Source organism: Hemitrygon akajei, chromosome 3 (genome assembly GCF_048418815.1).
Source record: "Hemitrygon akajei chromosome 3, sHemAka1.3, whole genome shotgun sequence".
NCBI classification, from domain to species: domain Eukaryota; kingdom Metazoa; phylum Chordata; class Chondrichthyes; order Myliobatiformes; family Dasyatidae; genus Hemitrygon; species Hemitrygon akajei.
The window spans coordinates 647,186-665,182 of NC_133126.1; the positions used below are offsets into that span (position 1 = coordinate 647,186).

The window sequence follows — 17,997 nt, forward strand, 5'->3', positions numbered from 1 at the left end:
TGGTGAAAATGTCTTTGGAAATGTAACAAGTTACAGTTGAGTTCATGTTTCTATTCTGTTCAAGGTTGATCCAGTAAATTAATCATTAGTCTAAATTCCAGCTTCACAAAGTTCACATCAGTTCAATTCTTCAGTCATCAAATGCCAAATTTAGTGATTGTTGGAAAAAATGCAACACTTTTCCCACTCACAAAATGCTGAAGGAACACTGGAAGTGAATAAACAATCAACATTTTGAGCGAAAACAGAGTTCCTCTGACATCTTGTGTATGTTCTCATCTGCAGAACCTCTTGTGTTTATATTTTCATACTTATTTCTTTTTCAGCAATTACCTGGCATGTTCTGCTGCAAAGTTCTGACCTCTTCTTAAGCCATCAAGTAGCCCGAAGAGTTTACACTGGTGGAGTTATATGCTTGATTTTTGCCTGTATGTACAGGTAGGCATGTCTCCTAAAAATGGGATTGATTCACAGTTCTACCTATGAAAACAAGTTTCGTTCATTCTAACAATCTCATGTTAACTTCATTTTCTCACCTGCCCATGCAGCATCATGTGGAGAAGATAACTTCTGCAAAGTTTTTCCAATCCTTTTCTTGACTTTACCTTTCTCATTTGGATTCCCACTTCATCTGAGCAGATAGGTGGAGGGTCAGGAAGTTTTTGACCATAAGACCAGAGACATGGAGGCATTCAGCCCATCGAGTTTGCTCCGCCATTCCATCATGGCTGATCCCAATCCCACTCAACTGATCAGGAAACAATCAACTTCTGCCTTAAGTATACCCAAGGACTTGGACTCCACCACTGTCTGTGGCAGAGCATTCCACAGATTCACTACTCTCTGGCTAAAAAATTCCACCTTACCTCTGTTCTAAAAGGTCGCTCCTCAATTTTGAGGGTGTGCCTTCTAGTTCTGGATACCCCCACCAGAGGAATTGTCCTTTCCACATCCATCCTATCTAGTCTTTTCAACATGCAGTAGATTTCAATGAGACCCTCCCCCCGCATTCTTCTAAATTCCAGTGAGTGCAAGGAGCTGCCAAGAGCTCCTTGTATGTTAACCCCATCATTTCCAGAATAAGACCATAAGACTTAGGAGCAGAATTAGGCCATTTGGCTCATCAAGTCTGGTCTGCCATTCAGTCATGACTGATCCTTTTTTCCCTCCTCAACCCCATTCCCCAGCCTTATCCCCAAAACCTTTGATGCTGTGTCAAATCAAGAATCTATCATCCTTTCTTTAAATAGACCAAATGTCCTTGCCTCCACAGCTGCATGTGGTAACAAATTCTACAAATTCAATTCTTTCTGGCTAAAAAAATCTTTGTTTTAAATGGATGCCGCTCTATCCTGAGGCTGTGCACTCTTATCCTAGACTCCCCCACTCTGGGAAACAGCCTTTCCACATCTACTCTGTCTAGGCTGTTCAACATTTAAAGGTTTTCAATGAGATCCCCCCCCCCTCATCCTTCTAAATTCCAGCGAGTACAGACCCAGAGCCATTAAACGTTCCTTGTACGATAACCCCTTCAATCCCAGAATCATCTTTGTGAACCTCCTCTGGACCTTCTCCAATGCCAGCAGATCTTTTCTTGGATGAGGAGCTCAAAGCTGTTCACGATACTGAAGGTGAGGTCTCACCAGTGCCTTATATGGCTCAGCATCCCACCCTTGCTCTTGTATTCTAGACCTCTTGAAATAAATGCTAACATTGTATATGCCTTTCTCACCAATGACTCAACCTGCAAGTTAACCTTTAGGGTGTTCTGCACAAGAACTCCCGTGCCCCTTTGCATCTCAGATTTCTGGGGTTTCTTCCCGTTTAGAAAATAGTCTGTACATTTATTTCTATTACCAAAATGCATGACTATGCATTTTCGAACATTGTCTTTCATTTGCCATTCTCTTGCCTATTCTTCTAATCTGCCTAAGTCCTTCTACAGCCTACTTGCCTCAAAACTGCCTGGTCCTCCACCAATCTTCATATCATCTGCAAACTTGGCAACAAAGCATCTATTCCATCATCTGAATCATTGATATACAGTAAAAAAGCAAGTCATCCAAACACCAGCCCATGTGGAACACCACCAGTCACTGGCAGATACCGATCCCTGCGGAACACCACCAGTCACTGGCAGATACCGATCCCTGCGGAACACCACTAGTCACTGGCAGATACTGATCCCTGCGGAACACCACTAGTCACTGGCAGAATCATGAGGAATCATCCTCGTGAACCTCTTCTGGACTTTCTCCAATGACAACACATCCTTTCTGAGCTATGGGGCCCAGAGCTGTTGATAATACTCCATCTGCAGCCTGACTAGTGTCATATAAAGCCTCAGCATTATCTCCTTGCTTTTATGTTCTATTCCCCTTGAAATAAATGCCAACATTGTATGTGCCATCCTTACCACAGACTCAGCCTGTAAATTAACCTTATGGAGGTATTGCACAAAGGCTCCTAAGTCCTCCTGCACCTCTGATGTTTGAACCTTCTCTCTATTTAGAAAATAGTCTCCACTATTGTTCCTTTTACCAAAATATATTATCATACATTTCTCAACACTGTATTCCATCTGCCCCTTTTTGCCCATTCTTCCAATTTGTCTAAATCCTGCTGCAATCACATCGTTTCCTCTGCACTACCTACCTCTCCACCTATCTTTATATCATCCGCACGCTTTGCCACAAAGCCATCGATTCTATCATGGAAATCAGTGAGAAACAATGTGAAAATTAGTGGTTCCAATACAGAACCCTGAAGAACACCACTAGTCACCGGCAGCCAACCAGAAAAGGCCCCCTTTATTCCCACTCACTGCTTCCTGCACATCAGGCATTCCTCTGTCCATACCAGTATCATTCTTGTAACCACGCAATTTTATCTTGTTAAGCATCCTCATGTGTGGCACCTTATCAAATGCTATCTGAAAATCCAAGTCAACGAGATCCACTGCTCCGCCATTCAATCATGGCTGATCTTATTTTTTATCACCTCTTCAACCCCATTTCCCGGCCTTCTCCCCGTAACCTTTGATGCCATGTCCAATCAAAGCCCTATTAATCTCTGCCTTAAATATACCCAACAACTCTACAGCTGCATGTGGCAACAAATTCCACAAATTCTCCACCCTCTGGCAAAAGAAATTTCTCCACATCTGTTTTAAATGCATGCCCCTCTATCCTGAGGCTGTGCCCTCTTGTCCTAGACTCTCTCACCATGGGAAATATTCTTTCCACAACTACTCTGTCTAGGCCTTTAAACATTCAAAAGGTTTAAAGAGATCCTCACTCATCCATCTAAGTTCCAGCAAGTACAGTCCCAGAACCATCAAACATTCCTCGTATGATAACCCTTCATTCCTGGAATCATCCTTGTGAACCTCCTTTGGACCCTCTCCAATGCTAACACATCATTTCTAAGATGAAGAGTCCAAAATTGTTCACAATACTCAAGGTGAGGCCTCACCAGTGCCTTATAAAGCCTCAGCATCACATCTTTGCTCTTGTATTCGAGACCTCTTGAAATGAATGCTAACATGGCATTTGCCTCCCTCACCACTGACTCGACCTGCAAGTTAATCTTTAGGGTGTTCTAACCATGCTGACATTGACTTATGGGTGTACAAAGGAGAGACAGTGGATGTCATTTACTTGGATTTTCAGAAGACATTTGTTAAAGGTGCCACACACGAGGCTGCTTAACAAGATAAAATCCTGTGGCATTCAAGGAAAGATATTGGGATTGATAGTGGAAAGCCTGACAGGTGAATGGGTGCTGGTGACGAGTGGTGTTCCTCAGGGGCCGGTATTGGAATCACTACTTTTCACATTGTTTGTCATTTACTTAGATAATGGAATTGATGGCTTTGTGGCAAATGTTGCAGATGATATGAAGGTAGGTAGTGCTGAGGAAACAATGCGATTGCAGCAGGATTTAGACAAATTGGAAAACTGGGCAGATCGAATGTAGTGTTGGAAATGTATGATGATACATTTTGGTAAAAGAAACAGCAGTGTGGAATATTAGCTAAATAGGGAGAAGATTCAAACAGCAGTGCAGAGGAACTTAGGAGTCTTCTCACAAGACTCCTAGAAGGTTAATATACAGGTTCATATAACATATAACAATTACAGCACGGAACCAGGCCATCTTGGCCCTTCTAGTCCATGCCGAATGCTTACTCTCACCTAGTCCCACCGACCTGCACTCAGCTCATAACCCTCCATTCCTTTCTTGTCCATATACCTATCCAATTTTTTTTTTTAATGACAATATCGAACCTACCTCTACCACTTCTACTGGAAGCTCGTTCCACATAGCTACCACTCTCTGAGTAAAGAAGTTTCCCCTCGTGTTGTCCCTAAACTTTTGCCCCTTAACTCTCAACTCATGTCCTCTTGTTTGAATTTCCCCTACTCTCAATGGAAGAAGCCTATCTACATCAACTCTAACCCCCTCATAATTTTAAATACCTCTATCAAGTCCCCCCTCAACCTTCTACGCTCCAAAGAATAAAGACCTAACTTGTTCAACCTTTCTCTGTAACTTAGCTGCTGAAACCCAGGTAACATTCTAGTAAATCTCCTCTGTACTCTCTCTATATATATAGATAGATAGCTAGGCATCCGTTAGTCTCGATAGACCATGGATTTGCACCTTGGAAGGTTTCCAGGGCGCAGGCCTGGGCAGGGTTTTATGGGAGACTGGCAGTTGCCCATGCTGCAAGACTCCCCTCTCCACGCCACCGATGTTGTCAAAGGGAAGGGCAGTGGTAAAGTTGGTTGGTTGGTTCAGTCTGTGGTAAAGAAAACAACTGCAATGCTGGCATTTATTTCAAGGGAACAATATAAAAGCAATGAAATAATTCTGAGGCTTCATAAGACACCAGTCAGGCTGCAGTTGGAGTATTGTCAACGGTTTTGGGCCCCATATCTCAGAAAAGATGTGTTGTCATTGGAGAGAGTCCAGAGTAGGTTCATGTGGATAATTCTGAGGTTGAAGGGGTTAACATATGAGGAATATTTGGCAGCTTTGGGCCTGTACTCACTGGAATTTAGAAGAATGCAGGAGTTAAGGTATTTGATAAGGTACCCCATGCAAGGCTTATTGAGAAATTAAGGAGGCATGGGATCCAAGGGGACCTTGCTTTGTGGGTCCAGAATTGGCTTGCCCACAGAAGGCAAAGAATGGTTGTAGATGGGTCATATTCTGCATGGAGGTCAAACATGATGGCAGAATGTAGTATTAATGGTAAGACTCTTAGCATTGTGGAGGATCAGACGGATCTTGCAGTCCAAGTCCATAAAACACTCAAAGCTGCTGAGCAGGTTGACTCTGTGGTTAAGAAGGCATACTGTGCATTGGCCGTCAACCGTGGGATTGAGTTTATGAGCCAAGAGGTAATGTTATAGCTATGTAGGACCCTGGTTGGACCCCACTTGGAGTACTGTGCTCAGTTCTGGTCACCTCACTACAAGAAGGATGTGGAAGCCTTAGAAAGGGTGCAGAGGGGATTTAAAAGGATGTTACCTGGATTGGGGAGCATGCCTTATGAGAATAAGTTGAGTGAACTCGGCCTTTTCTCCTTGGAGCAAAGGAAGATGAGAGGTGACCTGATAGAGGTGTATAAGATGATGAGAGGCATTGATCGTGTGGATAGTCAGAGGCTTTTTCCCAGTCCTATATAGTTGTAACATTACTTCTTGGCTCTTCAACTCAATCCCACAATTGATGAAGGCCAATGCACAGTATGCCTTCTTAATCACAGAGTCAACTTGTGTAGCAGCTTTGTGTGTCTTATGGACTTAGATCCCAAGATCCCTCTGATCCTCCACACTGCCAAGAGTCTTGCCATTAATGCTATGTTCTGCCATCATATTTAACCTACCAAAATGAACCACCTCACATCAAGATGAAGCCATACAGGTTGGAGGAACAACACCTTATACAGGCGGTCCCCGAGTTACGAACGTCCGAACTCATACTTACGAACCGAGGAAGGAGAACGCCGTCCACCATTTTAAGTCATTGCCGTTGACACTGTGTTGAGTGTTTAATTTTGTATTTGGCTTAAATTTTTCTTAGTAAGATTTGCCCTGACCCCACCCGCCCCCCCCATTCCGATCGGCTGATGGTGCAGTGAGATCAGCACCGGGCTCAAGTTCAATCCAGTGACAGACTGCTCCTGTGCCGGGTTGATGTCGAGCTCGCAACTCAACCTCGTAAAAAAAAACATTGCCACCTCCAGTTTAAATTCCCACGCGGAATATTGTGGAGGATCAAATACCCAAACCCAGCACAACCCCCATTTGTCCCATTTAACCTGTTTCAGTGAGGTGGTCCTTAGGACCCAGGGAGTGGGCGCAGCTCGGGACCTGCTGCCCGCAGAGTTTCTGTTCCATTGACGGGAAGTGATCACAATTGAAAATAAAGTGGAAATAATAAAGCGTTTAGAAAGAGGTGAAATGCCATCGGTCATTGGAAAAGCGTTAGGCTACAGTCAGTCAACGGTTGGAACAATTTTAAAGGATAAAGTGAGAATAATGGAGCATGTGAAAGGCCCTGTCCCGATGAAAGCTACACTTATTACTAAGCAAAGCAGTGGTTTAATTATTGGAATACATATGTTTCTTAAGTGTTTTATATGCATAGAAAGGTAAAATATATACTATATACCAAGACAAACGTTTGACTAACCGACGCTAAATAATACCAAATGTACTTGTCCTGACCTATGTACAAATCCGACTTAAAGATGGACTCAGGAACGGAACTCATACGTAACCCGGGGACTGCCTGTATTCCGTCTGTGTAGCCTCCAACCTGATTGCATGAGCATTGATTTCTCTAACTTCTGTTAATGCCCCTCCTCCCCTTCTCACCTCATCCCTTATTTATTCCCCCTCCTTTTTTTCTCTCTCTGCCCCTCTCACAATCACTCTTTGCCTGTTCTCCATCTCCCTCTGGTGCTCCCCACCCCCTTTCTTTCTCCCTAGGCCTCCCATCCCATGATCCTTTCCCTTCTCCAGCTCTGTATCCCTTTTGCCAATCACCTTTCCAGCTCTTAGCTTCACCCCTCCCCTGCCTGTCTTCTCCTATCATTTTGGATTTCCCCCTCCGCCTCCTACTTTCAGATCTCTTACTATCTTTTCTTTCAGTTAGTCCTGACAAAGGGTCTCAGCCCAAAACATCGACTGTGCTTGTTCCTATGGATGCTGCCTGGCCTGTTGCATTCCATCAGCATTTTGTGTGTGTAACACCTCACATTTATCTGGGTTGAACTCCATCTGCCACTTCTCAGCCCTGTTTTGCATCCTATCAATGTCCCACTGTGACCTCTGACAGCCCTCCACATTATCCACAACACCCCCAACCTTTGTGTCATCAGCAAATTTACTAACCCATCCCTCCACTTCCTCATCCAGATCATTTATAAAACTGACAAAGGGTAGGGGGTTTCAGAACAGATCCCTGATGCACACCACTGGTCACCGACCTCCATGCAGTATATGACCCGTCTACAACCACTCTTTGCTTTCTGTGGGCAAGCAGTTCTGGATCCACAAAACAATGTCCCCTTGGATCCCATGTCTCCTTACTTCCTCAATAAGCCTTACATCAGGTACCTTATCAAATGCCTTACTAAAATCCTTATGCATTACATCTACAGCTCTACCTTCATCAATGTTTTTCATCACATCTTCAAATAAGCACATGAATGAAAGGAAAATGGAGGGTTATATGAACAAGAGAGAAACTACAGATGCTGGAAATCATGGAAAAAAGTGCAGTCTATGTTTTGGGACATCCTGCCGAAGGATATCAGCCCGAAACATCGACTGTACTTTTTTCCATAGATGCTGTCTGGTCTGCTGAGTTCCTCCAGCATTTTGTGTGTGTTGGAGGGCTATATGGGAGGGACTGATCTTAGAGTATGTTAAAAGCTTGGCACACCATGGGCTGAAGAGCCTGTACTGTGTTTTACCATTTGTGTATGGTGAGTAAAAGGTGTGAATTCCTTACAAAATATATGGTAGTTTCTCACCTGACCTAAACCAACAGCACCACTCAAATTATGACCACATTTTGTCAAATGGAGTACAAAATGACTAGCTAGAGTCATAGATGTGACTATCAGTGTAAAGATGTCTCCTTTTCTCCTTGTTAATCCCTTCTTCACTGCAATCCTTCCTTCCTGATTGAATTAATATGTTGGGATGATGTAGTTTGAATTGGTGGGAAACCTTCCATTGCCAGTCTTTTTCTTTGCCATTTCAGAGATTTGTACTGATTCAATGTGCAAGATTTCTTTGATCTGTGGAGAATCACTATTCTCTTTTATTCCAGCTTCTACTTGTTTCATCCACTGGCCTATGGGATGGTTGGCCCGCATGCTCAGGATCCTCACAGCCCAATGGCAGGGTTGAGGTGGATGGAGTCCTGGGAATTCTAAACCTCACTGAGCTCAGACACAAGTGACAGCAGCCATTCAGTGTCATAGCACTGCCACAACGCTAAAGCGAAGATTCTGTGAAAAGAGGAATGGGGCGACTTGCTTTGCCAAACTTTTGATCGATTCTTCTTCTCCAACACAAATAATGGTGTTATTAAACAGACATTTGTGAGAGTGTACTTGGAGTATTATGCTCACAGATTCACAGGCATATTGCTGGGACTGGAGGCCTTTAGTTATAAGAATAGAATGGATAAGCTGGGACTGTTGTCCCAAAAGCAAAGGATAGTATCTCTTTATGGAGGTATATCCCTCTCATAGATAAGGTAGATTGTCACAGACTTACTCCCAGGGTAGGGAATAAAACTAGAGGCATGGATTTGTGAATATAGAAAGATTTAAAGGGGACCTGCAGGTAATGGATATGCGGAACAAAGTGCCAGAGGAAGTGGTAGGGGTGGTTGTGTAAATAACCCTATAGGGCTGGTGGAAAAGGCAGATACATTGGGACTTTTAAGATGCTCTTAGAATGAGATATGGAGGAATACATAGCAAGAAAGGGTTAGATTGATCTTAGATTGGGTTAAAAGATCAGTACACAATTGTGAGCTAAAGGGCCTGTACTGTTCTATGTTCTAAAGAACATTTAGAAACAAAGACAAGAACGATTAAGAGAAGATTCTGGATTTGGTGTTGTGCAATGAACTGGAATGTGGCCTAATCGATGTTTTAGTCAGTGGTGATGTGGCTTTTCAATTTTGGACACGTGAAGGGCCTGTACTCACTGGAATTTAGAAGAATGTAGGGGGATCTCATTGAAATCTACAGAATGTTGAAAGGACTAGATAGTGTGGATGTGGTGAGGATGTTTCCTATGGTGGGGGTATCCAGAACTAGAGGGCACAGCCCCAAAATTGAGGGGCGACCCTTTGGAATAGAAGGAAGACGGCATTTTTTTTAGTCAGAGAGTAGTACATCCGTGGAATGCTCTGCCACAGACTGCGGTGGAGGTCAAGTCTATGGGTATATTTAAGGCGGCAGTTGATCGTTTCCTGATTGGTCAGGGCAACAAAGGATCTGGCGAGAAGGCAGGTGTATGGGGTTGAGTGGGATCTGGGATCAGCCATTGATGGAATGGCGGAGCATACACAATAGGCTGAATGGCTTAATTCTGCTCCTATATCTTATAGTAACATAGAAACAGAGAAAACCTACAGCACACTACAGGCCCTTCAGCCCACAAAGTTGTGCCGAACATGTCTCTCCCTTAGAAATTACTAGGCTTACCCATAGCCCTCTATTTTACTAAACTCCATGTACCTATCTAAAAGTCTCTTAAAAGACCCTATCATATCCACCTCCACCACCATTGCTGGCAGCCCATTCCACACACTCACCACTCTGAATAAAAAAACTTACCCCTGACATCTCCTCTTTACCTACTCCCCAGCACCTTAAACCTGTGTCCTCTTGTGGCAACCATTTCAACCCTGAGAAAAAGCTTCTGACTATCCACACAATCAATGCCTCTCATCATCTTATAAACCTCTATCAGGTCACCTCTCACCCTCCGTCGCTCCAAGGAGAAAAGGCCAAGTTCACTCAATCTATTCTCATAAGGCATGCTCCCCAAACCAGGCAACATCTTTGTAAATCTCCTCTGCACCCTTTCTATGGCTTCCACATCCTTCCTGTAGTGAGGCGACCACACCTGAGCATAGTACTCCAAGTGGGTTCTGACCAGGGTCCTATATAGCTGCAACATTACTTCTCGTCTCCTAAATTCAATTCCACGATTGATGAAGGCCAATACACCATATGCTTTCTTAACCACAGAGTCAACCTGCGCAGCTGCTTTGAGCATCCTATGGACTCGGACCCCAAGATCCCTCTGATCCTCCACACTGCCAAGAGTCTTACCATTAATACTACATTCTGCCATCATATTTGACCTATAGTCTTATGGTCTTATGGAATTGATTCGAGAGGTTAAGGCAAAGGAACCCTTAGGGGCCAGTGATCATAATATGATAGAATTCACCCTGCAATTTGCGAAGGAGAAGCTGAAGTCAGATGTATCAGTATTACAGTTCCCTGAAGGTGGAATCTCATGTGGATAGGGTGGTGAAAACTTTTGGTATGCTGGCCTTTGTAAATCAGAGCATTGAATATAGGAGTTGGGATGTAATGTTAAGATTGTACAAGGCATTGGTGAGGCCAAATTTGGAGTACTGTGTACAGTTCTGGTCACCGAATTATAGGAAAGATGTCACAAAATAGAGAGAGTACGGAGGAGATTTACTAGAATGTTACCTGGGTTTCAGCACCTAAGTTACAGAGAAAGGTTGAACAAGTTAGGTCTTTATTCTTTGGAGCGTAGAAGGTTGAGGGGGGACTTGGGGTATTTAAAATTATGAGGAGGATAGATAGAGTTGACGTGAATAGGCTTTTTCCATTGAGAGTAGGGGAGATTCAAACAAGAGGACATGAGTTGAGAGTTAAGGGGCAAAAGTTTAGGGGTAACACGAGGGGGAATTTCTTTACTCAGGGAGTGGTAGCTCTGTGGAATGAGCTTCCAGTAGAAGTGATAGAGGCAGGTTCGATATTGCCATTTAAAAAAAACTTGGATAGGTATATGGACAGGAAAGGAATGGAGGGTTATGGGCTGAGTGCAGGTCGGTGGGACTAGGTGAGAGTGAGTGTTTGACATGGACTAGAAGGGTCAAGATGGCCTGTTTCTGTGCTGTAATTGTTATATGGTTACAAAGGAGTAAAGGGAATTACAGAAGCATAAGAGAGGAGCTGGTCAAAATTGATTGGAAAAGAACATTGGCAGGGATGACAGCACAGCTACAATGCTGGAATTTCTGGAAGCAATTGGGAAGGCTCAGGATATATATATCCCAAAGAGGAAGAAGTATTCTAAAGGCAAGGTGATACAACCATGGGTAACGAGAAGTCAAAGCTAGCAAAAAAAAACCCCTGAGAGGGCATATAACAGAACAAAAATTTGTAGGAAGTTAAAGGATTGGGAAATTTTAAAAACCAGCTAAAAAGTCATTAAGAAGGAAAAAAATAGAATACAACAACAAGCTAACCAATAATATTGAAGAGGATATCAAAAGTTTCTTCAGATGCATGAAGTGTAAAAGAGAGGTGAAAGTAGATATTGGACTGCTGGAAAATGATGCTGGAGAGGTAGTAATTGGGGAAATGTGGGACAAGCTGAATAAGTACTTTTCATCACTCGTCACCGTGAAAGACACTAACAGTACGCCAGAAGTTCGAGAGTGTCGGGGTCAAAAGTATGTGAAGTTGCCATTATTAAGCAAAAGGTACTTGGGAAACTAAAATGTTTGAAGGTAGATAAGTCACCTGGACAAGATAGCTTACAGCCCAGGGTTCTGAAGGAGGTGGCTCAAGTGATTATGTAGGCATCAGTAATGATCTTTCAGGAATGAATAGATTCTGGCATGGTTCCAGATGAATGGAAGATTGCAAATGTCACTCCATTCTTCAGGAGAGATAGCAAGAAAAAGGAAATTATAGGCCAGTTAGTCTGACCTCAGTGGTTGGGAAGATGTTGGAGTCACTTGTTAAAGATTTGGTTTCGGCTTACTTGGAAGCACGTGATAAAATTGGCTGTAGTCAGCATGGCTTCCTGAAGGAAATATCTTGCCTGACAAATCTTGGAAGAAACAACAAGCAGGATAGACAAAGGAGAATCAGTGAATGTTGTGTACTTGGATTTTCAAAAGGCCTTTGACAAGGTACCACACATGAGGGTGCTTAATAAGTTAAGAACCCATTGTATTAACTTGCATGGATAAAGCAGTGGCTTATTGGCAGGAGCCAGAGTGGGGATAACGGAGCCTTTTCTGGTTGACCGCTGTTGACTAGTGGTATTCTACTGGGGTCTGTGTTGGGATTGTTTCTTTTTATATTATATCTCAATGACTTGGATGATGGAATTGATGGCTTTGCAGCAGAGGTTACAGACGATTTACAAAGATAGAAGTGGGGCAGCTAGTTTTGAGGAAGTAGAGAGGCTACAGAAGGACTTACACATATTAGGAGAATGGGCAAAGAAGTGGCAGATGGAATACAGTGTTGGGAATTGTATGGTCATGCCTATTTTCTAAATAGAAAATTCAAAAATCTGAGGCACAAAGGGACTTGGGAGTTCTTGTGCAGGATTCCCCAAAGATTAAGACCATAAGATATAGGAGTAGAAGTGGGCCATTCGGCCCATCAAGTCTGCTTCACCATTCAATCATGGGGTGATCCAATTCTTCCAGTCATCCCCACACCCATCCCTTCTCCCCATACCCTTTGATGCTCTGGCTAATCAAGAACCTATCTATCTGTGCCTTAAATACACCCAGTGTATTGGCCTCCACAGCCGCTCATGGCAACGAATTCCACAGACTTACCAGCCTCTGACTAAAGTAATTTCTCTGTTCTAAATGAACATCCTTCAATCCTGAAGTTGTGCCCTCTTACCTGAGATTCCCCTACCATGGGAAATAACTTTGTCTTATCTAATCTGTTTGGACCTTTTGAAATTCAGAATGTTTCTATGAGGTCACCCCTCATTCTCCTGAACTCCAGGGAATACAGCCCAAGAGCTGCCAGACGTTCCCCATATGGTAACCCATTCATTCGTGGAATCATTCTCATGAATCCTCTCTGAACCCTCTCCAATGTCAGTATATCCTTTCTAAAATAAGGAGCCCAAAACTGCACACAATACTCCAAGTGTGGTTTCACGAGTGCCTGATAAAGTCTCAACATCACATCCTTGCTCTAATATTCTATACCTCCAGAAATGAATGCCAACATTGCATTGGCCTTCTTCACCACTGATGCAATCTGGAGGTTAACCTTTGGGGTATCCTGCACAAGGACTCCCATGTCCTTTTGCATCTCATCATTTTGAATTTTCTCCCTATTTAAATAATAATCTGCCTGTTTATTTCTTCCACCAAAGTGCATGACCATACACTTTCCAACATTGTATTTCATTTGCCACTTTGTCCATTCTCCTAAACTATCTAAGTCTCTCTGCAGGCTCTGTGTTTCCTCAACACTCCCTGTTCCGCCACCTATTTTTGTAACATCGGAAAATTTATCTACAAATCCATTAATCCCATAGTCCAAGTCATTGACATACGTTGTAAAAAACAGTGGTCCCAATACTGATCCCTGTGGAACTCCACTGGTAACCAGCAGCTGGCCAGGTGAGGATCCCTTTATTCACACTCTCTATTTTCTGCCGATCAGCCAATGCTGCACCTACTAACTTTCCTGTAATTCCATGGGCTCTTATCTTGCTAAGCAGTCTCATATGAGGCACCTTGTCAAAGGCCTTCTGAAAATCCAAGTACACCACATCTACTACCCTGCTTGTAATCTCCTCAAAAAATTGCAGGAGGTTTGTCAGGAAACCATGTCGGCTTTGGCATATCTTGTCATGTGCCTCCAGGTACTCTATAATCTCATCCCTAATTATTGATTCCAACAACTTCCCATCCACTGATGTCAGGCTGACAAACCTATAGTTTCCTTTCTCCTGTCTCCCACCCTTTTTTTATATAGATATTTTTATGCAAAAAGAAAATATTTTTATAAACAGATACACATAAGAAAAAAAGCAAACAAACAAAAAACAGACAAAATACTCCCCCCCCCCCCCCCCCCACCCACAACCCTGGTGTGGTAAAAATTCCTTCCTCGTTCACAATTGAAAAATAGCAAAAATAAAATTCAATCAAGTAAAGTATGGGGTCCTAATGTGTATTAATAAGGTATATATTACTACGCTAAGCAGATAGTATGAGCATGCGAAGACAGGTATCCATACTAATTCAGTAGCTGAGGATGTATAATGATGGTAACCACAACAGACAGGATCTCCCGGTTGCCACTCACTACAACTGTCCCTCTCATTCCCATTCGGATATGTCCATACTTGGCCTCCTCTACTGCCATGATGAAGCCAAACTTCGGTTGGAGGAACAACATCTCATTATACCGTCTGGGTAGTCTCCAGCCCTTTGGTATGAACATTGAACTCTCCAACTTCCGGTAATTTCCTCCCTCTCCCTTCCCCATCCCAACTCTACTCTGTCTCCTCTTCTAGCTGCCTATCACCTCTCATGACGCTGCCTTCTACTACCCATACTGCTTTCCCCTTAGATTCCTTCTTCACCTCTCCTGCCTATCCCCTCCCCCACCTCTTATCTTTCCTCTGATTGGTTTTCCACCCTCTCCCCACCTTCTTTATACGGCCCCTGCCCCCTCCTCCTTTAGTCCTGACGAAGGGTTTCGACCCGAAACGTTGACTGCTTCTTTCAGCGGCTGCTGCCAGACCTGCTGAGTTTATCCAGCTTTTTTGTACGTCTTGATAATGATGGTAATAAGGCCAAAAAAGAACCCCATGTTTTTTCATATGTTACTGGTTTCCTCTTCACACCATACAAGATCTTTTCAGGTTTACTACAGGATGTTAGCTCGTTTAACCACTGCCTGTGTGAGGGAGGAAAGTCAGATTTCCAGTTTTGTAGGATGCACTTTTTCCCAGCTGTAGCTGCAAGCAATATGAAGTATATTTTTTATTGTAGATCACATTAAGACCTTGTAGATCTCCCAAAATCCAGACACTAGGATCAAATGAAATTTTGGTTTTTATAATATCTGAGGTTATTCTAACAATGTATTTCCAAAAGTCTTCCAGATAAGAGCATTTTCAAAGCATATGAAGTAAGTATCTGTCACAAGATTTACATCTCTGATAATTAGGAGAGGTGTTATGGTATATTTTGTGCAGTCTATGTGGGGTGTAGTAGGTCCTGTTAAAGATATTAAACTGTATTTGTGTATGTTTAGTTGAAAATAATGCTGTTTGAGACATTTGAAGGATATTACACCAATCAGCATCATTATATTTGCATTCAAGATTTGATTCCCACTTATTTTTAATATCACTCTTAGTATAAATTGGCAAGTTACTGTTTAAAATAACATAAATAGATGACATAAGACCCTTTGTAGTGTACAGGGCTTCACTAAACAAGTGCTTTTCAAATGGGGATTCTATTGGAATTTGTGGATAGCCTGTATAACTGTTACGGACCCAGTGTCTAATCTGAAAATATTTCAATAAATTTTGATTTGGTAGATTAGATTTACCGGGCAATTGTTGAAAATTGGCAAAGTTATCTTGGCTATATAAATCATCAACTGTTTTTATACCACTATTAACCCAATTTTTTAGAATGCTATCTGCAATCAGGTGGGGGATATTGGGGTTATTCCACAGAGGAGTTTTCTGAAATAATGAGGTATTTATACCAATAACTGCATGAGCTTCTTGCCATACTGCAAAAGAATTTAAAATTATAGGGTTCTTAGTAATATTTAAGAGTGCTTTTTTCGATGTTAAAAAAGGAAGAACTTGTAAGTGAACATTTTTTAATTGATGTTGTTCAATAGGAAGCCATCTAGTCTCATTGTTCTCAGAGTGCAACCAACACCATATTGGACAGAGTTGAGCTGCAAGGTAATAACATTTAAAATTAGGAAAATTTAATCCTCCTTTGGCATAAGGGGCCTGAAGGGTTGAGAGTTTGACTCCAGGGACTTTACCTTTCCATAAAAAGCTGGACATTGATTTGTTTAAATCATTAAATAGACTTTTGGGAATTTTAATTGGGACACATTAGAATAAATATAGAAATTTGGGGAGTATATTCATTTTAATTAAGTTCACTCTTCCAATTAAAGATAATGGCAGTTCCCTCCATTTCTGTAGACCTAATTTAACCCGATTCAATAATTTGATGTAATTATCTTTAAGGATTTTGTCTGCAGATCTCCTAATTTCTATGCCTAAATATTTAAACCTATTCGAGCACCATTGCAAGCGTTTGACTAGGTTCTTTAATGTTATTATCCTGTATATTAAAAGACATGACTTCACTTTTTGAAAGGTTTAATTTATATCTAGAAGCAGCACTGTATTGTTGGAAACATTGTAGAAGGGAGGGTAATGACTTTTCTGGATCAGACAGGAAAACTAAGAGATCGTTGGCATAAAGGGCTAGTTTGTGTTCATTTGAGCCAAATTTAATGCCGATAATGGTAGGTTTAGAACGAATAGCAATAGCCAGCGGCTCAACAGCTATTAAGAACAGCAGCGGAGCACTTGGACAACCTTGGCAGACTCCTCTGGATAGCGGGAAGGTACCCGATAGGACTCCATTAGTTAGAATTTGAGCTTCAGGATCGGCAAAAAATGGTTCAATGTATTGAAGAAATCTCTTCCCAAAATTAGGTTCTATCCTTTCGAACGCCTTCTCTGCATCCATCGACATGATCAGCGTGGGATGATTTTGCATATGAGCCTCTTCCATTATGTGAAAAAATCTCCGTACATTATCAGATCCATATCAATTTCTGACAAAACCTGTCTGATCAGCATTAATGATTTAGGGATAATGTCATCTATTCTTAATGCAGTTAATTTTGATAAAATCTTGTAATCTGAATTCAAAAGACTAAGGGGCCGATAAGAAGTACATTTTTGATGGTCCTCAGGTTTTGGCAGTAATGTTATTGTAGCCATTCCCAGGTAACTAGGCAGAGTTTTATTAATCAGTGCCTCCTTAAACATATTTGTTAAAGGGGTTAAAAGCTTATCTGAAAAGGCTTTAAAGTATTCAATTGGAAAGCCATCTAGCCCTGGAACTTTATTCTGTAGAGACTTCATAGCGCAAAGAATCTCTTCTTCAGATATATCAGAGTCAAAACGATCTTTATCCTTAGGATCTAACTTAGGCAGATTTAATAAGTTCAGGAAAAGTGTTGCTTTAGTATTTTCTATATCATGATCTGTTTTATATAGCGTTTCACAAAACTTTCTATATTCTTGATTTATGTCCTGTGGGTTAATGAGGGATCTACCATCATCCGTAACAACAGATTGGATAAATCTATCGGTTTCTTCCTTTTTTATTTGCCAGGCAAGTAACTTACTAGTTTTGTTTCCGAATTCGTAATAATGATAGTTAGTTCTGGCCATATCTGCCTCAGCTTTACTTGTACATAAATTATTGTATTGAATCCATTTTAAAGTCAGTGTATTTAGTATTTCTTCACTATTAGTAAAAGCATTTTCACGTTTCAAGATTTCTAATCTCTTCCTCTAGAGATACAAGAGTTTTCCTTTTTTCTTTTACCTTATGTGTGCTATATGAAAGGACTTGTCCTCTCATATATGCTTTTAAAGCCTCCCATATATTTGCATAGGAAGAAGAATTTGAATTAGTTTCCATAAATAAATCAATGTGTCCATTCATAAATCTGAGAAATTCGGGATCATTAAGCATATATGTTTTAAATCTCCAGCTATAAGATGATGACTGTGTAATATCCATCCTCCAAGTCATCTTTATTGGATTGTGGTCAGAGAGTATAGCTGGTAGGTAGGAGCATTCAATAATCCTGGATACCATAATTTGGGATATTAAAAACAT

The 17,997-nt window shown here is 41.7% G+C and overlaps 2 protein-coding genes across 4 annotated transcripts in view; one reads left to right on the forward strand and one right to left on the reverse strand.

Moving 5' to 3' along the window:
* The window catches only part of pomt2 (protein-O-mannosyltransferase 2), a 303,990-nt gene extending 286,342 nt beyond the window's left edge, over positions 1–17,648 (forward strand). For both annotated transcript variants that reach the window (XM_073039121.1, XM_073039122.1), the window contains 2 exons: positions 327–438; positions 8,356–17,648. In XM_073039121.1, the coding sequence (XP_072895222.1) occupies positions 327–438; positions 8,356–8,461 (218 nt within the window). In that variant the 3' untranslated portion in view covers positions 8,462–17,648. The remainder of the gene's footprint in view (positions 1–326; positions 439–8,355) is intronic.
* Positions 1–17,997, reverse strand: part of tmem63c (transmembrane protein 63C) — a 616,893-nt gene that overhangs the window by 154,374 nt on the left and 444,522 nt on the right. The gene's annotated exons all lie outside the window — the stretch shown is intronic.